Below are 23,332 nucleotides of genomic sequence, written 5' to 3' on the forward strand. Positions count from 1 at the left end.
GACCCAGCAATCCCACTGCTGGGCATACACACTGAGGAAACCAGAATTTAAAGAGACACGTGTACCCCAATGTTCATCGCAGCACTGTTTATAATAGCCAGGTCATGGAAGCAACCTAGATGTCCATCAGCAGATGAATGGATAAGAGAGCTATGGTACATATACACAATGGAGTATTACTCAGCCATTAAAAAGAATACATTTGAATCAGTTCTAATGAGATGGATGAAACTGGAGCCTATTATACAGAGTGAAGTAAGCCAGAAACAAAAACACCAATACAGTATATAATGCATATATATGGAATTTAGAAAGATGGTAACAATAACCCTGTATACGAGGCAGCAAAAGAGACACTGATGTATAGAACAGTCTTTTGGACTCTGGGGAGAGGGAGAGGGTGGGATGATTTGGGAGAATGGTATTGAAACATGTATAATGTCATATTTGAAACGAGTCACCAGTCCAGGTTTGATGCACGCTACTGGATGCTTGGGGCTGGTGCACTGGGACGACCCAGAAGGATGGTACGGGGAGGAAGGAGGGAGGAGGGTTCAGGATGGGGAACACGTGTATACCTGTGGCGGATTCATGTTGATATATGGCAAAGCCAATACAATATTGTGAAGTTAAAAAATAAAATAAAATAAAAAATTTTTAAAAATGAATGATATGCCCTTCTTAACAAATGATCTGAAAAGTTAAAGTGACTTGGACCCAAATGTATTGACCCAAGATTCAATCAGAGAATTTCTTCAAATACTTTGGGGCCAACAGATGTCTAGAATCTTCGAGTTGAGGTTCAAACCCTATTTTGTGGATTTTTGCATTCCTTCTCTAAATTCTAGATGGAAATACAGTTATGTCCCCAGTTGCATAGGTTCTTGATTGTCTCTGTCTGTTTCTTGCCTCCCAGAAGGCCAGGGCTTTGTGAGTGAGGATGAATACCTGGAAATCTCTGACATCAAACGTGACCAGTCCGGGGAGTATGAGTGCAGCGCCTTGAATGATGTTGCTGCCCCTGACGTGCGGAAAGTAAAGATCACTGTCAACTGTGAGTGGATCCACTGTCGGGAGTCCCGGGGAGCAGGAGGGCATGGGGACGGATAAGCAATGGCAAGGCCATTTTCTTAATAGACCCAAGCTGTTTCCAACAGGAAAACACTGTGTCAGATCTTTGTGCTCATCACCATCTCCAGGGCCACGGGGCCTTCCTGTGACCATCAGAGCTTTTAGCTAATGGGGAGAATTGTTAACTCTGGGTTCATTTGAAGGCTTGAAGAAGATGCCGGGTAAATGCAGTATCTTCAAGCAAGAAGTCCTTTTCCTAAGATAGATGGTTGTTTAGCTGGAGGAGGGGGTATATACAGCAGGTGACTGTCAACTGTCCTGCCTCTCATTTGTCTTATGGCCTTGCTCCGCATCCCCCCACAGACCCCCCCTATATCTCCAAAGCCAAGAACACAGGGGTCTCCGTTGGCCAGAAGGGCATCTTGAGCTGTGAAGCCTCGGCAGTGCCCATGGCTGAGTTCCAGTGGTTCAAGGAAGACACCAGGTACCTTGGAAGCAGAAACGGGGCATGTCTGAAGCAGAGTTGATGGGTGATGCCCCACGCAGAAGGAGGGCGATGGAGTCCAGGGGGGAGATATGGCAAAACCAAACTGACGACAGCCTCCATTATAACAGAGCCTCCTTTTAGAACCAGCAACAAAAAGCAGAGGAAGTTGGGAAGTGGGCAATGTGGATCGACTTTGTTTCAGAATCTGAGATTAGCTGTAGATGGGGCCATCTTGAAGGACTAGGAACTCCAGAAGGCAGCCTGGGAGCATGGGCACCTTCCCTTTCCACCCCTGATGGAGACTGTGGTGCTTATGGCTGGAGGGAGAGGTGCTGGGTTAGTTGGAGGGAAGGGCTTCGTGCAGAGGAGAGTTGTGTGTCTGGGGGTGAATCCCCGGCCCCTCTTGCCTGCCCCCTCACTCCATGAGTGGAACCAGACCCACAGTACCTCCTCTTCTTTTGCAGGCTGGCCACCGGCCTGGACGGCATGAGGATCGAGAACAAAGGCCACATATCCACGCTGACCTTCTTCAACGTCTCAGAGAAGGATTATGGGAACTATACTTGTGTGGCCACGAACAAGCTTGGGATTACCAATGCCAGCATCACACTGTATGGTGAGTGCAGGAGGCCTGGACGCAGGGCTTGGATGGGCGGGGGAGGAAGGCGAGATCCGCTGACCTGTATCCATCCATACTGCTCCCCCCTCCACCTTAGATGCGAGCGCAACCCACCACCCCACCTGGTCATTCTCTTAGCCTGTGATGCTGTGGTGTTTACAAGGCAACCGATAGCTCCTGGTCTATCGTGAGGCGAGCTTTCCACGTTACAAAAGGAGTGAACTGAATTCTGAACCACGTTGCACAGTGGTTGCCTTAAACAAGATGGAACCACAGAAGAGTTCAGCTGCAGCACTCTCAGTCTGAGAAGTAAATTAGATATAGTGTTAACATGCCCTACAGGAAGAGTGTACGATTCTAGGGGTTCTAGTTGCAGTTGTAAACCAGGTGAACTCTGCCATCCTAACTGTCATATTGACTGCATGTCATGTTCTCATTCATTGGAATGAATGGAGAAAGAGGCTGGTCCTCATCGGGCCATCAGCTGGGACATCCATCCCTTCTCTGAGGGTCTCCCCCTCCTACACAGGGTGAGGGGGCCCCAGAGACCCGAATGGCCCCTCGGGAGCCTTCATCCTGCCTTCCCTCCATTCTCACACTGTCGTGTCCATCTCCTCGTGCAACATTTTACCCCACTGGCCAGGCCCAGCTTGTTGTGATGGTCCGTGTGTTTATGTGTGTGTTTATTTGCCGAGATTTGGCAAGAGGGAACTGTCTGGTAACTAGGAAGGAAAGGTGTTCATTGTTCATATGGACCTCAGACCCCGAACAGCTTTCAGCGTTGACATGAACTAAACTTTGTCCACCAACCATCTGAAATGTGTGATCTATGTCTCTTGTTTTCTCTCTGCATTGTGTGTGCATTGTGCTGTGTGTGTCTTAGAAATAAGCCCCTCATCAGCAGTGGCAGGTGGGTACCGCATGTTCCTTCATTCCTCTGCCTGCCTGAATGCCTATGCTTTTGATGTTAAGCCTCGTTCCAAGATAGGCTTGCCTGCTCCTCCTCCCTGACTTTTTCTCCTTACTGGATAGAATTCAGGGGGCTGGTGTGCACAGTTTAGGTAACAAACATGTAGAATATGATGGCTTTTGTTGTTTTTGTTTAGTCACTAAGTTGTATCCAACTCTTTGTGACCCCGTGGATTGTAGCCCTCCGGATTCCTCTGTCCATGGGATTTCCCGGGCAAGAATACTACAGTGGGTTGCCATTTCCTTCTCCAGGGCATCTTCCCAACCCAGGGATTGAACCTGCATCTCCTGGGTTGCAGGTGGATTCTTTACCAGGGAAGCCCATGATGGCTTTTACACACATACATATGAAATATCATTATTCATTTCTGGAGAAGGGATCTCTCCAAAATGATAAACTTCTACTTGGTGGCTTTTAACAGGGATGTGTATTCTATTTGTACATGGCACTAGGGGAACCCAGCCCAGACACCAAATGGCTTATCAGATGATTGTCTTCCTGGGGAAGTCATTCTAATGTTGTTTAGCCACTAAGTCATGTCTGACTCCCTGTGACCCCATGGACTAAAGCAGGCCAGGCCTCCCTGTCCCTCAAGATAATCCCTTCAGCCCAAAGCAAAAAGGGCTAATGACTTAACTCTGAAAGCTTCATTTTAAGATATGAGTACTTGGGTCATGTTCATAATGATCATCCTCAGTTTAGTTCAGTTCAGTTGCTCAGTCATGTCCTACTCTTTGCGACCCCATGAATCGCAATCATAATACCTACCATTTACCAAATATCAATTGGTTTCCACTCATCATGCTAGTTTTGTGTAAGAATAGGTTATTAGCCTGTTTTAAAGATGGATAAGAGGAGGACCCCAGAGGCTAAGTGACACTAAGGTATATGTAGCTAGTGAAGAAGTATTGATGAGACCCAGACCAGACCCCTCCTCAGTGCTAGAATGTTTACCAGAGGACGTGAAACAAGGGCACACAGACACACACACACACACACACACACACACACACTCACACTCACACTCCCAGGCTGAGGGGAAGCCTCCACACAGCCCTCCTTATCGAGGACCAATCTCAGCCACGGTGACTTGAATCGTCCAGACCAGGAGTCAGCTCTGACCTGCTCCTCTCCCAGCTCTGGATCTGCCATTTTCACGGCCAGTGGCTCTGCCCACACCTTGGTGTCTGTGATTGTCCATCCCTTGGTCTTGATAAAGCTGATGAGGTTGGCAAAGGATGAGGTTGGGGTGCTGCCCTGCCACTGACCCTGCCGTGACCCCGTGAGCTGGTGAGGTTGCCCGTGGGGGTGTGGCCGACAGGAGGAGCCCAGGACTGACCACTAGAGGCCTGGGTGCTTGTGCCCCTGTGCTGTGAACTCGGGAGAGAGGTGTGTCCCAGCCGAGGACAGCAGCTCATGGAGATGAAAGATATATTCTCCCGCCAGGGCTGCTATAATGAAAGAGCGTAGGCTGGGACAGCAGAAATGGATTTTCTCACAGTTCTGGAGGCCAGAGGCCAAGGTTAGCCAGGAAGACCTGTATTGGCTGTACTGGATGGGGGTGCTCTTCCTGGAGATGCCAGCTTCATTCTCATATGTCCTTTCCTCTGAGCATGGTGGGATGGGGCATGGAGATGGCCAGAGATGAGGAAGAAGGGCTCCCTGGGGTGTCTTCTTATCATTTGAACACTAATCCTGTCTATTGGGGCCCTACCATTATAACCTCGTGTGAAGTCACTTCAGTTCTGTCCGACTCTCTGCAACCCCATGATCTGCAGCCTGCCAGACTCGTGTGTCTTTGGGATTTCCCAAGGACTAGGTTGCCATGCCCGCCTCCAGGGGATCTTCCCAACCCAGGGATCGAACTCACATTTCTTATGTCTCCTGCATTGTCAGACAGACTCTTTACCACAAGCACCACCTGGGAAACCCATTATAACCTCACTTGACCTTAAACGCTTCTTTAAAGGCTCTGTCTCCAAACACACATCAGGAGTTAGGGCTCCAGCATATGAGCTTGGGGACACAGTTCAGCTCATGGGAAAGACATAGCTTCATATCCCAGGGTAGCCAGCCACATGAAGCCCAGGTCAGCAGTCAGCCTGTTTGAACTCATTTTCCATTTCCATCTCCCATCTTCTATGTAATCTGAACACATTCTTTTAAAGGACCATTTGAGCATTTACACGCCATCTGCTCACACCCCCCAAACCCACACACAGACATGCCGCATCCCCAGGCGTGCATTGGTGTCTGCCCTCAAGGACTGTGAGCTGGGTTTGTGGGGACTCTTTGGGCCCTGAAGTGATGTGTGAATCCATCACAACACACACCCATAACAGGCCTTTCACACAAACATCTTTCATATAGTTTCTGCCTACACTTACAGAACACAGGAAAATGAGATGAAAGCAATCTCAAACGAAGGCAGAAGACACAGGCTATGGAGGTAGTGGGCTGAGACAGGAAGTGCTTAGGAAAAAGGAGAGACAACCCAGGTAGGCGAGTGATGCTCAGAGATAAATAAGTGGCTGCCATTGCTGTGGGATGTTTCTTCCTCACTCACCACCAGTTGCTGCCCCTCCAGAAACCACACAGACAGGACAGGTCACCAGCAGAGTGCCAGCTCAAAGCAGCATTTCAGATTGTCCACTTTGCTCAGCCCCGGGGCCACTGTCAGGACTAGAGGGACAGCAGAAGGTAAAGAACAGACCAACACGGGGATGGATGGGGAAACTGGGTACCAGGCCTGCCTCTGGCACATACCATGATACCCTCTGTTCCATGGTGCCTGTAAAATGTAAGAACAGAACAAAACACACTCCAGTATTCCTTCTTGCTTTCTAAGTCTCTATTCTGAAAAAAAAACAAAAGGAAAGCAGGGTCAGAAGTAGATCTCCAAAGCCTGACGTCCATAACCTTGGGGATGGCAGCAGCTGTTCTGATTATTGAAAGCAACTTGCTGGAAGTATCCATAAGCTTCTTTGAGTGGATGAGGCCTCCAAAGGCCACCCGGCCCTGACATCCTAGAGCCTTGGCAGGACCGCATGAAGCCGGGGTGGCTGGGCTCGGTGTGCTGGGCACACCTCTGACCCTCAAGGAAGCCACTCACTTTCTCAGACTTGCCAGCCCATTCTGCCTCCGCTGGGTCTTGGGCAAGAACCTCCCCTCCCCCGTCCTTAGGGTGCAAGGAGGGAAGATCTGAACTTGATTACATCTGGCACTGCAGAGACCGTGAGGCACACGATGGGCCACGTGAACGTCTGGATTGGAACTGGCGGGGGAGAGGGACAGGGAAGCAAACAAGCCGGAAAGGAGGGGATGGTGCAGAAAGGAGAGCAGATTCATCTGTGAAATTGCAGCGACACAAATGAGGAGCTCTGAGTTAAGTACCAGGACTAGGGACCACTCCTCAGAATCTTTTCCTTGCATAAGAGAATGGCAAAGTATTCCAGTGAAGGCAGCATCTGGGCTCAGGATTTCTTTCCCTCAGGCAAAGTCTCAGTCCCTCGGAGCAGCCTGGAAGACAGTCTACCTCCCCTGCCCCCAGAAGCCATGAGGACAGAATCTCTATTTTCTTTTGCTAATGGCATTCCTCCAGAATAAATATACATGTCAGGCTGGCTCTTCAGACCGGATTTTCTTCAACTAGAGGCAGCCGGACAGCTCTTCTCCTCCTGCAGCCTGGCCGGCCTCACCTAGGGCAGCCCCTGGAAAGCTGGCCACAGCCTGCCCCCCACCCCCTCCTCCATAAAGGCTCCCAACAACCTCATCTTCCCCAGGTGGCTCCAGGTGCAACCTGAGGGCTGGGCACAGGGCTCGAGGACCCAGCATCTCCTCTCCCTTCACCTCCAGTCCAGACAGTCAGACCTCAGCCTCATGGCCCATTTCCCCCCCGAACACCCGGACTCCCCTTGGCCCCAGACCTCCTGGCCCCAGCCCCCTGCTTCCATCTTCTATGATGCAGCCACGTGGCTCTCTTCCTCCCTCTCGGTCTCAGGCTGCATCTAGCCCCTCTGCCGTCTGCCCAGGGAAGGCATTACAGCAAGAGGGGCAGGGTCTTCTGTGTCCTCGGGCGTCTTTGAAGGGAACCCTGTCTTAGCCCTCAGACCTCGCCTCTGGTGCTTCAGAAATGCAGGCCCATGGGCCTGGTCCCAGAGCCATTGAATGAAAGTCTCCAAGGACAGCCCTGAAGATATGCTCCGTGCGCAGGTCTCCCTGGGAGGCCGGGGCCCCCAGGAGCCGGCCAGTCTCTGGGCAGCTGTCTGGGAGCCTCCCATCTATGTCCCTAACACTCTCCTCAGTTCTGAATCACAGGCCGCTCTGCCGCCTGAATGTTCTGTCAGGGCTAGCTCCATCTTTCTCTCCTTGGCACCTCCTCCCCCGCCTCAAATGTACACCTTATCTTCACACCCACCCCTCACTACAATCTCTGTGGTCATCCTGACCTTTCCGTCCCCCCACTCCCTACGCCTGTCAGCCCACAGGTCCAAGAAAGCAGATCCCCAGCACCACTCCTCCCACTACCTCTGCCCACCCCCTTCACTCACCCCGGAGCAGGTGCCATGTCTAGTCATGAGCTTCTTTTACGATGTGTGGGTCCCTTGTCCTTGGTAATCTCATCAATCTGCCACTTCAGGGCCCAGTGACCCTTCCCAAACTCAGAGTCAACCTACTCACCCCCTGCTGAAACCTGCCTCCCAGAAAAGCCTGACATCAGCCTTGCTCTGGGATCAACCTCCATCGTGTCGCCACGTTCCCTGCGGCCTTCTCCACACCCACCACTCTAGACAACCCCCTCTGTTGCCTGGGACCCTGGATCCCAGCACATTCCAGCTTCTGTCCATCAGCAAATGCTTGCTTAGAGCCTAGTATGCGGGAATTAGAGTCAGATTGAGATATGGAGATATGGAGATATGGAGAGGAACACACTTCCCAACCTTGTACAAGAAAGTAAACAGGCATCTACAGTAGAGCATAGAACATAAGCACTACATCAGAAGAATGAAGAAGCTACTGGCTAGTAGGTGTTGGCCAGACGTGGCTTTAGACAGCTCAGAACCCTCTGAAGAAGCTATGCCTGGAGCTCAGAGGATCTGAGCCATGTGATGAATTCCTTCCTGCCTCAGATAGAAAGCCCACCATGGAAGGACGCCTTAGCATCAGGTTCTGCACCCAAGTGTGTCTGGCCTCAATCCCGTGCTTCTTTCTAACCCGTAGTACCCAGTCTCTTCCAGTGTGTTGTAGGGTCACAGAGGGAAGCATTTGTCTCTTCTCTGCCTAAGTTGCACTTACCTTGGAAGCTTCTCCTTAATGGTACCCCATCTACCAAGCATTTCTGAGTCCCACTGAAGAATCGTACACCCATCGTTTAGATTTTCTTGATAGTTTACCTTTAGGCTTGTATTTGTTGCTACACGGAAGGATATAGCCCTGAACCTTGTAATAGTTATTGTCCAGTAATTTATTAATCCTGAGTGGATTAATAAATATATCTTCCAGTCAACAGGGAATCCATAACAACCTCCATAAAGGGTGAAAGTGTTCACTAACCAAAGGGAAGACAAATACTCTAACAGTCTCATAGTTTCCCCCCACCGCCCCACAAGGAGGCCAAATCAACACCTTGCTCTCACACTATCCCTTTCATTCCAGCCCCACCATATGTCCCAGTTCTCATTTGAAACTTAGGGTCCCCTCCAACCGGGTCTTCCTTGTAAGGGAGGCAACGTAAGGGAATGTAAGGCAGTAAAAGGGAGACATCCTGATAGACTGTTGAAGAAGGTGCTCATCAAGTGGTTTCTTCTTGCAGAGACGTCCATGCTTGTCCATTTCCTGCTGATAACACATATGATTTTTATTTTCCAAATCCACTATTTAAATCCAGGTGGGAGGGAATGAGTCAGAGAGAAACGCCAATGCTTCTGGCTGGTGGCAGCAGCAGCATCATTTGTATTTTCCCCAACCTGCAAAATGTCAACATATTAGGGAAAAAATATGCAGACATTTCACATTTCATTCCTGATGAGGCTCCTTGTCACTCCCTCGCACCCTGCTCCCCTCTGTCTGAATCACTGACATCTGGCCGTCAGCCAGAGCATTTAGGCTTTAACACAGAGTGCCGGGCTGTGCTGATGTCAGCACACGCTGGAGCTTCTGGTTCGGCACAGACCAGAGCCTTGCCTCTTTCAGGGCTGTGATGAGCTCATGGGTCTGATTTAACTTCTGCTATGAACTTCCTAGGCCTTGGGCTTTGTGGGATGGCTGCCATTTTCGCCTCTTTATCCCCACGCCTTCCTAGAGCGTGAAGCCTGGTTCATCTTCTTTGCAGAACAATACCAGGCCCTGTTTCTGCTGTAATTAAAGACAATGGAGGAACAGCTCCCTTTGATAGCAAGTGATGCACCTTCATCAGCCAGCCCTGCTGAAAAGAGGTTTACGTTTCCCCAACAAGAGTAACACATGCATCGTCTAATTAGATTTCCTCGCTCCTCTTTTAATCACCAAGAACATCATTATCCTTTTGGTTCCTCATTAGGAAGGTCACATAGTTCACACTCATACTTATAAAACTCATCTAAATTTCAGAACAAAAGTGTATCTTCTTAGATTTCAGATGCTTCCTTGATCTCACTGTGCTATTACCATGTTCAACTTTCCTGTGGTTTTTTTTTTCCTCTTATTGTGATGACCATACTGCTGCTGCTGCTGCTGCTAAGTCGCTTCAGTTGTGTCCGACTCTTTGCAACCCCATGAACTGCAGCCTACCAGGCTCGTCCGTCCATGGGATTTTCCAGGCAAGAGTACTGGAGTGGGGTGCCATTGCCTTCTCCGGATGACCATACTACCACCTGCTATTTTAGTAGGATTACAGCCACACCTTGCTATCGAATTTCTTGCTGAAGAACTGTGCCCAGTTTTCATTGCAATCACAGGAAGAAAAAGGGGGCCGTTTCAGTACCTTTCTCAGTTGTAATGGACCCTCCAGTTTTTCTCTTAATTTATATGAAAGTATGACAACGCATTTACAGGAGACCTGGAGAATACAGAACAAAGTACACATAGTTCCACTATATATTACGGTTTTTTAAGTAAATAAGGCTGTTAGTTGGAGTTTCAATATCAAACTCTTGAAAATTCATTAATGAATATACACAGAAGTAGAAGGATATAGTAGACCTGAAAAGCACTGTGAAACAATTCAACATAATTAAGATTTATATAATTTTCACATAACAGTAGGATACAAATTCTATTCAAGTTCCCATAGACTATAAACCAGGAGACACTGGAACATATCCAGGGACATCAAACAAGGTGTAAAAATTTCATGGTCTAAAGGTATTGAAATCATACAGAGTCTGTTCTCTTATCTCTGTGGAATTATGCTAGAAATCAATATCAAAAGACATTTGAAAATAACCCACGTATTTTCAAGAGAAATGTGGCATTTACCAAGAGAAATCTTTGACTTAGCCATTGAAAGCCTCAATAAAGTTAGGAGACTGAAAAAACAAAGCGGATGATTGCATAGAAGAAAGCATTTAAATGAGAAATTAATATCGAAATAAGAAATTAATATCAAAGCTACTTTAAAAAAATGTATCTGGGCTCTTCAATTTTTAAACTTCAAAACCTTTTGCAGGGCAGGATCTCATCCATATGCTTATGTAGTTTGCTGGGAGCTTTGTGCTGAGTTTGGTTACTTTGATTTTCAACCCCTGTTCCTCCAGAGTGTGATCAGCCTGCCCTTGAGGTCAGCTACTCTTGTTTTCCAGAGAACTGGGTTTGCAGGTTAATTCTATGCTAAGTCCTCGACCAAATTTGCTTTTTAAAAATCTATAAGGTATAGTATATTTAATTCAACAAAGTAAGTAGCCTCTGCAAGTGAACTTTATTTTATTCATTTGTTTGTTTGCCTCTTTCTTTATTTATTTTTCTTACCACTGCTGGGCCTCACACATGGCCATAAAAACCTTACCTCCAGTGCAGACAACACGGACAGAATGATTGACCTTTCTGATGTTTATCATTTCTGGAATTTATCTCTTGATCATTCTGTCTTTTTCTCTCTTCTGTATACCAAGGATTAGCTCATTTTTGTCTGCATATGTCCCCGAGGTATTTAGTTGTCATTGTTATGTCATTCATGGTTGATTTTGTGGCTTTGTGTCTTTGTGTGAGCGTTTATGGAGAAGGCAATGGCACCCCACTCCAGTACTCTTGCCTGGAAAATCCCGTGGATGGAGGACCCGGTAGGCTGCAGTCCATGGGGTCGCTAAGAGTTGGACACGACTGAGCGACTTCACTTTCACTTTTCACTTTCATGCATTGGAGAAGGAAATGGCAACCCACTCCAGTCTTCTTGCCTGGAGAATCCCAGGGACGGGGGAGCCTGCTGGGCTGCCGTCTATGGGGTCGCACAGAGTCGGACACGACTGAAGCAACTTAGCAGCAGCAGCAGCAGTAAGCGTTTATTTTCAAAGGTGCTCAACAGCAGGAATGAAGGAAGCAATACATTTTTAGCTATGAGGAGGGTGAAATGAGGGGAAAGGACATAGTAATGTGTTCTCACTTTTAGTTTATCCCTGAAAAAATATGTAATTAAGTCTGATGTTTATAAGAGTCATTCTGTTGGACTGAGTCATTGTTAAGGGTAAATAAGGATTTCTTGAATGTGGGGATTTCCCAGATAGAGCTGGGCTTCTAATTATACCTCCTCAGAGTAAGTGGCCTTCCCTGAGAAGCCTTAACCTGTGGTTGGAGCCACCTCTGGTCTTGTGAGGAGAGACCAGTTACGTGCTTGCTAAGCCAGAGTCAAGTATGCTTGGCAATTAACTTTGAGAATCCAGTGTACACAGGGCATCTTTATTTAAATCATGAGCCACACCAAAGATGCTACTTTAGAAACTAGCTACTATGGCCCTAGTTCTGATTAACCCAGTAGTTATTCATCCTTTACGTAGTCTGAGTGATTTTATATGGCATTTGAACTCATCCTCAGAGCATCCTTGTGCAGATGAAAAAATCACCTCCCCACAGAGTTTATACATGAAAATCACTGCTTCAGAGATGTTAACCATCTCGTCCAAGTCATTGTGCTACTTCCTGCTAGACAGCGTGCACATGGGAGCTCAATTTGGTGCTCTGCAGTGACCTGAAGGGGTGGAAGGGGGTGTGGGTGGAGGGTCCAGGAGGGAGGGGATATACGATTACTTATAGCTGGTTTATTTCATTGTATAGCAGAAATTAACACAACATTGCCGAGCAATTATATTCCATTTTTTAAAATTTAAAAACAAAAGTTATCCTGCTAATAAATAGCAGAACAAGAATTCAATTTCAGTTCTCCCTGACTCCTAAATTTAGTCCTCTTAGACTATCCAAAGGGCAAGGCGTTCCTGAGATGAAAGGGAGATTGGGCTGCTTTGTTTCAAAGGGCGTTCTTCTCAGAATCTGTGAGGGATTAAAACATGTTTGTTTATTGATTTAGGTGAAGGCAGAGGAGTTGTAGATCCAAATGGAGACTAGGGAGTCTTCCCTGTCAGATCCACTGCAGGGGGCATGAGTTCAATCCCTGGTCACGAACTAAGATCCCACATCTCACACACACACACACACACCACGCATTAACAACAACCAAAAACTAGAGGGGGCTAGGCTGTGCGGAGAAGGAAATGGCAACCCACTCCAGTGTTCTTGCCTGGAGAATCCCAGGGACAGGGGAGCCTGGTGAGCTTCCGTCTACGGGGTCGCACAGAGTCGGACATGACTGAAGTGACTTAGCAGCAGCCGCAGCAGCAAGCTATGTGCAGGCAGAGGCTGAGCCTCTCCTTCTCTTTGGAAGCTGGCACAAGGCAGCAATAGCACCCAGTTCTTGGGTGGATGGCGTGGCTTCTGAGGCCAGCGTGGGGTCTGTTTCTCCTCAGACTTGCCGCAGCACGTGGCTTTGGCCCTCGCTCATCGCCCTGCTCAGCGCCCCGCACCTCCTAGGTCCTCCCAGCCAGTACCTCTGTCACCCGTCTCACGTCTTCACTCTCACCTCCCAAAACCCAGCTCAGCATCAATGCATTTGGAAAAGATCTACTAAATAAGCTAACCTTAGCCTCAACTAGGGGCTTCCCCGGTGGCTAAGTGATAAAGAACCAGCCTGCAATGCAGGAGCTTCAGGAGACACAGGTTCAATGCCTGGGTTGGGAAGATCCCCTGAAGGAGGAAATGGCAACCCATTCCAGGATTCTTGCCTGGAGAATCCCAAGGGCAGAGGACCCTGGTGGGCTACAGTTCCTGGGGTCACAGACTCAGACACGATTAAAACAACTTAGCACGCACGGCCACAACTCGGCAGTGGAAGGGAGGGGGTGTGGACCCACGAGAGCAGTCCTTCCCATGGCCACGTGTCTGCTTCCTACCAGATGGCATCCTGACCCCTCTATTTCTTTATCTGAAAACTGCATTATGAGCCCTGTTTTCAAGAAGAAACTGAAAGCACTCTGAGATCACAGAGCTGGCACGCCCCAGAGTCAGGATTTAAACCCAAGTCGGTCTGAAGCCAAGTCCCAGCCATTAGTCGCACTTTTCTAGGGACCAGTGACTTTGACCCCAAAAGGTTTAGGGCTGCAGGGACAAAGCAGTGAGGCCAAGGTAGGGCAGAGGCATAAAAGTAATCAAGGGGGGCATGCCAATTTGCTGAACAGCACCCATCCACCACTGCTTCTGTATTAAAGCACGAAGAAGCACTTACATAATCAGGTCAGTGACCTTCAGATACAGAAAACCTGCAGGAGAGAGGGTGGGACAAATTGAGACTAGCATCGAAACGTATACAGTATCTTATGTAAAACAGATTTCTAATGGGAAGTTGCTGTTAAGCACTGGAGCCCAGCCCAGTGCTCTGTGATGACCTAGAGGGGCGGGATGGTGGGTAAAGGGAGGCTCAAGAGGTAGGGGATATATGTTTACTTATGGCTGATTCACGTTTTTGTACAGCAGAAACCAACACAGTATTATAAAGTAATTATCCTCCAATTTAAAAAAAAAAAAACCTATGGGAGATACCCAACCCAGATTCTCCCCACTCCCTCATTTCTGATAGAATCAGGGTTACTTTGAAGTTTCACTAATGAATCCATTCACTGCTAAAGGCCTCTGTCTTACATTCCGCCAACCTACAATGTGGTACATGCACATGAGCTCCTCTGTCAGCTTTGAACAAAGCCCAGAAGGTTTCCTGTGGCCCCTCACTGCACTGGCGTTTGTCCCAACTGCCAAATCTCAAATGTGTCCAGGACCCATAGGAAGAAAGCAAGGCTAGTTTAATCTCTAACCTAGTAGGTTTGGTGAACTGCTTGGCCAGAGCAGCTTGGCCCTTTCTCATACACTGATGGGCCATAGACACTTCTAAATTGCCATGTTGTCTGATGCTTTAGTGCAGGGCTTATCACACTCACTAAAGAATAAAACTTCCTGCAGCAGCTTAGGGAATGAGGCCAAAATAGGGAAACGTTAGTCTAGGAACATTTGGTGCCCTTTTACTCTCTCAGGAGATGGCATGCTGGCATGCAGAAAGCTGCATGGTCGTGGTCTTGTACCTACTGTAAAAGGCCTTCTGGCTGCCCCCCGACCCAGCCGTCCCTTCTGGGACCAGATATAGAGTGTCCAGCCATTCCGTAACTCCAGACGCTAAGGGAGAAGAGCTCAGAGATTACTCTTCCCAGTCTTCTCTCACTCTGCTGGTGGAAGGACCGTGGCCACAGAGGGACTGTCTCTCAGGGAGGAATCTCTCTCATAGGTTTTCTGTATGCTAAAACCACTCACCTGGTTATGCAAATACTTTTCTATGCTTTAAGACAGAAGAAGTTGTGGGTTGCAGCTGTTTAGTGAATTGGTGTGGTCTCATGATTACTTCTGGAGGAAGGCATGGCAACCCATCCCGATGTTCTTGCCTGGAGAATCCCATGGACAGACGGAGCCTGGCAGGCTTCAGCCCATAGAGTTTCAAAGAGTGGGACACGACTGAAGCGACTTAGCACACATGCACGCATGACTACTTCCAAGTTTCTGGAAAAATTGAGTTGATTCAGAGGCCATTAAGGCGTGATGCCACAGTCTCTGAAAACCATGCACAAAGGACAATTTCCCACAGAGAACAGGTGGAGCTGTGGTCACCAAGGGCACCAGCCCCGTAGACAGAGTGACTCAGTTCCAATCCAGCTCTGGTGTATTGTCTTGTGTGGCCGTTGGCAGGGCGCTTAACTACGCAGCTCATCGGCTCCCCATCCAAAACATGGGCATGCCATAGGGTTTCCTGAAGATAAAATGGGTTAATGGAGGTTCGGCATTTAGAGTCACAACTTGGCACACAGAGAGCACTGTATATTATTAGTATGCCTTATGGCCGTTCCCCCATGCAGGCTGAGCAGGCTCGATGCCTGCTGGGGTTCCACTCCTTGGAGAACTCGGCTGGCGTGAACAGTGGCTGCACCCTTGCCTGCCTGATCAGCATGAACACCTTACTGCCATTGCCACCTGATATCCTGATGACCCTTTCTTCTTTCCCACACTTTAATGCACTGGCTTCATTAATACATCTCCTCTCCTGTTTATTTTATCTGCATCCAACCTTACGTTGGTAGTGTGATGTTCCCCCAAAATGCTAAGCCTGCTGGTAGAACTTGGAATAAAGTGATTCCTATAGTAAAGACCCCTGTCTATCTAGCATGGAGCCCATTCAACTCTTTAAGTTGACATCAGTGTAATAAATTAGCGAAACACATGCACACATATATATAAAAAACTAGTTAATACACATCATATATAGACTTTATATTTTAAATATTCTTTAAAGAATCATATGGTTCTGCATCATCCATTTCCTTTTAAACTCACTTGAAAATTTCAATCGCTCATATTTTGCAGAAGACAATATAGAGAATTACTTGGGCTTCAAACTGGGCCTTTTCCAACTCAGTGCATTCTCTAGGCCAGTACAATCCCTTAGGGTATATACCTCAACTAATGGGGACCACAGAGTCAGGCCATGATAAAAACATTCATGAAGCCGTTATGGGGACCGCAACAATGGGCTAAGGCCTGGACTCTGTCCTGTTCTGTGAATACTCTATAACCAAAATACATAAAACTGTGAGCAGGACTCTCAAGCTCTCAAGTAAATATGAATTCTTAGTAAGTAAGAGAATTGTGTTATGCATTGGAGAAATAGAAGGTATCCTGCTGAGAACCCTGGGGTGGGAACAGGTAGATGCTGGTCGCTGAAGCGAGAGACACATATGTCCCCTGGCTAAAGGTCACCACCAACTGTCGGCCCAACGAGGCCTGGGTCCAAGCCATGGCGCTGACCAGGAAGCTGTGGGACCTGGGTGCTGTCAGAGGAGACCCGACTCCACCAACCGTTTTGTCGGGAGTGAAGTTCATTTCCAAGGAGCCACATTACCACCAAAGGTGGCCGTGATGCCCTGCCTGTCTTCCCACTGCTCCTGCCCTTTGTCACTGGCCCTGCAGGTTGCCTCTTGAGGACTTTTAAACCTTTGACTAAGATGTAGCTTCGCTTACCCTGGAATCTCTCTGTTCGCTGGCCACTGCTCTTGCTTATGACCCTAGATTCTTATGCTGCCCAGCAAAGGTGATGGACGGGTATGGAGGCAGGGCAGGACACTTATCCTTCCGCCCTGGGTCCTCAGGATGGGCGAGGACAACCCCAGTGCACTCAGTCTGTCTTCTGGAGGAGGATGTAGATAAAGGGAAAGGAACAGCATTTGTCAGTCCGTGCTCTCATCTCATGTGGAATATGAGGGATTCAGGGGGACTGTGACAAAGGGCCAGAGAGAGGGAAGAGGAAAGAAGGACGCTCGAGGGAGGTGGCTGCTAGGTCTGAGAAGGCGGGGTCCTCTCGGTACCCCCTGGTGATGTGGGGTTGACTGCTGGCTTAAACGCCGCCATAGTCTTTAAAATGATGGGGTGTAGTTATTCATCTTCCCCAGCTGCTCCACAACATCCCAGTCACGCCAGACGAAAAGTCGGCCACAGCAACACCTAGACTCCTGGGTCTCACGAAAGCCTCCCTCCCTCTCCCTCCTCCCGCCTCTCCCCTCCATCCTGACTCTCCTCTCCCCGTTCCTCTGCTTCCCCTCCCACCCCTGTCTGTCCTGCACACCACCTCCAAGGGCCTGCCCTGGCCTGTCAGCAGGCAGGTCTAACCCTGCCTTCCCTCCACCTCCTTGTGGGTGCTTTAACCCTGGTGTTTGAGAGCAGGCTGCAGGGTCCAGGCGACCCAGGGAAGAGCCCCTTTGAGTCTCTCTGTTTATGGGCACGTGGAAGGGTCAGGGGCCGGGTGGAGGCTGTTCACAGAGAAGCATGTCTGTGCAGTGCTTGGAGGGGCTGAGGAAGCTGCCCTCTGGGTGTGTGCTAATGCTAACAAGCCTGTCTCTCTTTCCCCTACACAGGGCCTGGAGCCGTCATTGATGGTGTAAACTCGGCCTCTAGAGCGCTCGCTTGCCTCTGGCTATCAGGGACCCTCTTTGCCCACTTCTTCATCAAGTTTTGATAAGAAACCATAGGTCTTCTGAGCAACGCCTGCTTCTCCATATCACAGACTTTACCTGCACTGCGGAGGGCCAGTTTGGGCTTCTTTCTGTTTCTGTTCTTCTTCTCAGTATTTTTTTTTTTTTGGACTCTTTTCTTTGTTGATTTGATTTTTCTTTCTAGTTTGAATGAGTGGGGTTTGGGGGAGGGGTGGGCAGGGTTCTACCACATGTAGGATAATCACTCATAGGTGATGTGTCCAAAACTGGAACCCATTCTCCACCCTTCCCTTCCCTTCCCGCTGCTCCCCCCGGCATCGTCACCACCAACCAACCTCCCTCCCACACCAAACCATAAGTTCCATTTGGGCAAAAAACGTGCCTCGTGATAAACACCCTGAAGACACAACTTGACTTATAATGTAGTGCACAGCAAGAATTATATCCAAGTGTCCTATTACTGTGTCTTTTAAGCTGTGGACCATTTTCCTGACTATAATGTACAGATCCCTCTCTCCATGTTTATTATGATCTAATTACATGAGGGTTCACATCCTTTCTTTCTGGGAAGTTCTCTCTCTCTTCCTATGTCTCTCTCTGACTCTCTGTCTCTGTCTCTCTCTCTCTCTACAAATATATGAAACATTGCCATCCTTCCTAGTCATTCTGCCCTATTTGCTTTCTCTACCAGCTATAAGGATTCGAAGTTTGGGGGTAGGCATACAACCCAAACCTGAACATTGAGGAGTCATGTAACCGAAAATGGGGGGAAGAATCTTGAGGAGAGTATTTCTCTCTGAAAAAAATACTATCCAGTTCTTAAAAAATGATCCATAGATGGCTGATTATTTAGGTTTTTTACACCATTACCCATCTACTCAACCATCTGATTGATCACTCCATCCAGTTATCTCCCCACCCATTTTCCTCTCTGGCAATCTACTTCCTTTATATATCAATCTATCCATGTAATTATCCAACACATCTTTCTATTTCGTTCCCCACTACTCACTGTCACTCCATCACTGTATTCACCTCTAGTCATAGTATGTCTGTTCCCCTGGATTCATGTCTCCTCTACCTTCTGCAGACATTGGCATCTTCAGAATTAACCATCAGCTTCTCATGTGAAAGCCAATGATCTCATGGGCTGACAACATAGAAAAGCAGTATGTCACGGGCTGTCTGGAATGTGCCCGTCCATCTACCCCAAGTAGGTGCTGGTAACAGATGGACCGAAGTAGCAAGTGAAGGATCAGTCATTCACTCTTCCCAGAAGAGACTGTGTTTCCAGAAACAGCTTCTTGGGAAGCAGATCGGCCTTGGCAAAACCTTGATGAGCATCGTGTTTTATCTTTCTCACTTAAAGGACCAAGGTGCCAATCTTCATGCTTCTCTCAGGCTTTCAAGAAAGTGCATGTCAGGAATCTATGAGACTGTCCTTAACAGAAAGAAAAACACACTTCCGTGTCTTCGATGTGAAGACAGCCTTCCATCTGAGTGGGGTGACTTCTGCTGTTGTCCCCTTTCTGCTCCAGTTTTGGTTTCATCTGTTTGAAAACTATCCAGTAAAGAGCCGATAGAAGCCAATTACACGGCGGGTGTGTTGACAACTCTGGTATTTGTTTCTGGAAGCTCTTCTGAGCTGAGGGCACTTGAGCAAACTGACTTAATTTCCAAGCTCTTGATTAACACAACACTGCAAACAGACGAAGAGAGTAACATGCATCTTCCTTGGATACCGGCTGCTTCTCCAGGAACTTTGGGGGATAATGCCCTCAGCTCTCCATGTTCAGAGCAGATCTTTCCAGAACACAAAAAAGAGTGGACTCTATCCTTCTGCTTTATCTCCCGGGACAAGAAGGACTCAGCCAGAGAGAGTGACTGGGATGCAGAAGAATGGCATCAGAAACCTGCAGGGCTGTGCCCTTGACCTGCGCTGCAGGAAATGACCTGCTGAGAATGAGGAGAGCCAGCAATGACTGGATCAAAGACCCGGGCCCAACGGAACACTCTTTAGCTCCACAATCTAAAGCATGAGAAATATCAGCTCCAGAGTTCCCTTCCCACCACGCTTCATGGGTCTTCTTCCTCTGAAATGTGGCCTCTTTGTTTTTCTCTGTTGTGACACATGAACGTGATGAACACGGTGGAGAAACACACGCATGTGTGCACGTGCGTGCGTGGGTTGTCTTGGCATATGAAAAGCTCGACACTTTCATAGAGTTAGAGCTGGTGTGAGTGAAATTAATATTACACTTGCCAGCTGTAAACAGACATCTGCATTTCCCAGGGAGCTGCCAGGAGCCAGATTTGCAGAACATGAATGATGTGCCAAAAGCAGTATGTGGATTCCAAGTTCCAGGGACAATCGTGAGCAGGCACAGAGTCAGAATTAAAGGTCGGACATCAGTGTTTCAGACCTGTCACCATGCTGAGCACCTGCGGCCAGGCTGGTGTCAGACACTGAATGAGCGTGTAACGTGTCACATCGAGTGTTCTGCTGATAACACGCTTGCTCCTTAGGAGTAGAAGTGTGGACGCTGTGGGGACCAGATGGTCTTGGAGAACAGGGTGCTTGAAATGGACGAGCTGGGCATGTTCTTTCCTCCGAGACTTGATCAAAAGGAAGGCATCCATCCTTCTTCAGCCAGGAGAATCCCTGAACCTTCCAAACGCAAAGAGCCTGGGTTCAGAGCCGGTACAGAACTCCGTGCTGCCTCTTACAGCAGATACCAGGAAGCATGTCTGGGAGGTACAGACTCCAGCCCTGTTCCAGAGGGAAAGAGTGCTACTGTCACTCCCCACCTGTCTGGGATAAAGACAATGAAATAAGCAAGACCCAAGGAAACGGGGCAGGGGGACAGAAAACCCTTCTGCACAACAGACACAGTCTGGATTCTGTGTTGTCTGGGTTCCTTTGGTGGGAATGGCTCCACAGGATGGGAGCTCTTACCCACCTCCTCGGAGCATATGGAGTAGCAAATGCCCTAAAGACAACGTCCATGTCCTCTTTACATATGGAGGACAGATGGATCAGGCCTGCTGGAGAGAGATTTTTTTTCAAGGTGCCAATGGTGGGGTAGGGCTTGGGGTAGAGGAGGAAAAAAATAACTATCGAGTCTCTGAGAACCTGCAGCTTTTCACGGGTTCTGCACGTGACAAGGAAACCCATAAGGCTTATCAAGAAATCAGGTGAGAGGAACTCGACAATGTATAATAGGTACTCTAAACCCTGCCTCTCTCCAAACTATGTATTTCCACCAAAGGGAAGCCAGTGCAGTGCTAGCGTTGAGGTCCTGGCCAAGTTGTTTTTTTCAGTAGTTTCGTGTCAAGTGCCTGATACAGTCTTCTGCAAGTTGAAGCAAGTGCGTTTAGTTTTTTTGTTTGTTTGTTTCATCTGCGGGAAGGAGGCCATCCAGGCAAGTGGTGGTTAAAACATGCTCCTGTTTTATGCAGAAAAATTATGCTTAGTTGTGTTCAACTGAACAGAAGGAAAGGTGAGGTTTTTGCATCAGAAAGAGGACCAGAGCTCTTTCCTCTGAAACCCATGCCTCAAGGTAGAAATGCATTTCATAGGTTGGACTGTTCGTTCTCAAAACCTGGGTGGGACGTACACTGTGGGACTTGGGGAAAGTCCAGAGCGAGGTTGAGTTCAAGGATCTGTTCCTGAATCAATCCAGCAACTTGCTGTCTACGTGGAGGGGTCATCAAGCTCTAATTCTGCTGGGAAAATGCTCAGGAGAAGAGTAGAGAACCTTGAGGTGGGCAGTCCATCTCCAGGCGAGTTCGTCAACCGCATAGCATCAGGAGTGGCTGGAGACTGCTGTGTACCTCCAGTGCCAAGGGAAGGTTTCTCCTCCCTGGTAGGGTATGGATGTCATCAGCAGGATGGAGGAGTGGGGTGAGGGATGGGGCCATGTCACCTTTCCCAATTTGACCCTGAGTCCTCACCAGAGAAAAACTGGCTTTGCGATACCTGGAACCAGCCCTCCTTCCCCCCACCAAAAAACCCCAAATAATTGAAAAAAAAAATTTTAATCTCGTTGGAATTAGAGGAAGTAGGGGAAGTGATGTAGAATGTTTCCCATTGGCAATATTCATTTTTTTCTCTTTTTCTCCAAAAATGAGGATCATTCACATTCATTTTGCATGAGCCCTATTCCTAGAAACTTACACCCGATTGCCTGACCTCCTATTCGCCCAAGCTTCCCTGTCTTTTTATTTTAAGATGAGTAAGTTGGAGCAATTTCAGGAAAACTTCACAGGTGTGTAGCTATGAAGGCAACGTTCTCAGAAAGACACCATGTGATGAGAACTCCTAATGATCACTAACACCCAACAAATAAAAATGCTGGTCTCATTTCCCTCATTTCTTGAGAGAAGAGAAGTAAATGAAAGAAGGAAGAGATAGATATGCAATTAAAAGACACGGCGAGAAGATAGAGCTGAACCAAGCAATTTAGCCTTCAGGTGCAGAACACCGGCGGTCCACAGAGCTGTGGAGTGGACTCAATTAGACACAATTGTCTTCAGCCTGCAAGTAGCCAGTGAAGTCTAATTTCCCATGTTTTAAAAGACATTCCATTTTGTTTCTTTCCACGGTGTCCTTTTAAAGCACAGGGTTGTTTTTGTTGTTCCATGATGCTGAGTGAGGAAAGAAAGATGATGAACCCTCTACTCTTTTTTGGGGGGGGCCACATTCTACACTATTGGCCACTTTAAAATGATATCAATCATAGCAATGATAAGTAATCCTAGCTGCCTTTGTGTTAGTTAAAGGGAGCATTTTTAATCATTCAGAATCTTTTGTGACATGTAAAGTGCAATTGTGAGGAACGTGTGGGTGTATGAAAATGTATCTGTCAAGTTCAGAGTCCTCTAGATTAAAAAAACGTATGAATTATCAATGGTGCCGTCCTAGCTGTGTCAGACAATGGGTGTGCCCGTTCTCACAATTATCCTGAAAACAGATCTGTGTTCAAATGCTTTAAAATTTTATCACATGATACAAGAATATAACTTTGTCAGCCTTCTAGAGGTTTTTTTTTTTTCCCCTCCCCTTCTATTTTCTTTCTTAATTTTTTCCTTCAAAAATCAATGAAGACTTGATTTCTGTCAATAATTGTATTAAGGGTGAAAATACTACCTGAATTTCGTGCATGTTACATTGTAGTTGTAACCTTTTCTAATTCAGGATGAACACGAGATGGTTGTGATTGTGCAGTGTATCAATAAAGTTCAAAGTAATTTGTAACTTTTGGGGGGCTGTTTATTAGGACACCGCATTGAGTATCTAGGAATGGGGAAAATCTAAGCAGGATATGCTTTTCCCGTGTTTGTGTGTGTGTGTGTGTGTGTGTGTGTGTGTATGTGTTAGGCTTTGGGAAGGAGATGCAATCAGAAAACTGAGTGCCCTCTCTCTCTCTCTCTCCCTCTCTTTCATGCATATATACACCCACATGCACACAGAATATGATGATAAGCAATTTCATGTTACAATTGCGTATCTTATGTCTATGCCATTTACAAATCATACAAAATGCAAACAATATAAAATGCAGCTGCAGCATCAAAGTCTAATTTATTGGCTTAGGCTACAATGAAATCGGAAGAGAAGTTTCAGAAAATGAATGACCAGGTAT

General features: G+C 47.6%; 1 protein-coding gene across 1 annotated transcript in view; it reads left to right on the forward strand.

Moving 5' to 3' along the window:
- The window catches only part of OPCML (opioid binding protein/cell adhesion molecule-like), a 527,809-nt gene extending 504,865 nt beyond the window's left edge, over positions 1-22,944 (forward strand). Inside the window, 4 exon segments of the mRNA XM_010844694.1 lie at positions 917-1,054; positions 1,435-1,555; positions 2,023-2,174; positions 17,610-22,944. Coding sequence (XP_010842996.1) covers positions 917-1,054; positions 1,435-1,555; positions 2,023-2,174; positions 17,610-17,710 — 512 coding nt within the window. The 3' untranslated portion in view covers positions 17,711-22,944.
- Positions 22,945-23,332: the final 388 nt, after the last annotated feature.

This window comes from Bison bison, unplaced genomic scaffold, assembly GCF_000754665.1.
Source record: "Bison bison bison isolate TAMUID 2011002044 unplaced genomic scaffold, Bison_UMD1.0 scf7180017864205, whole genome shotgun sequence".
Lineage (NCBI taxonomy): Eukaryota > Metazoa > Chordata > Mammalia > Artiodactyla > Bovidae > Bison > Bison bison.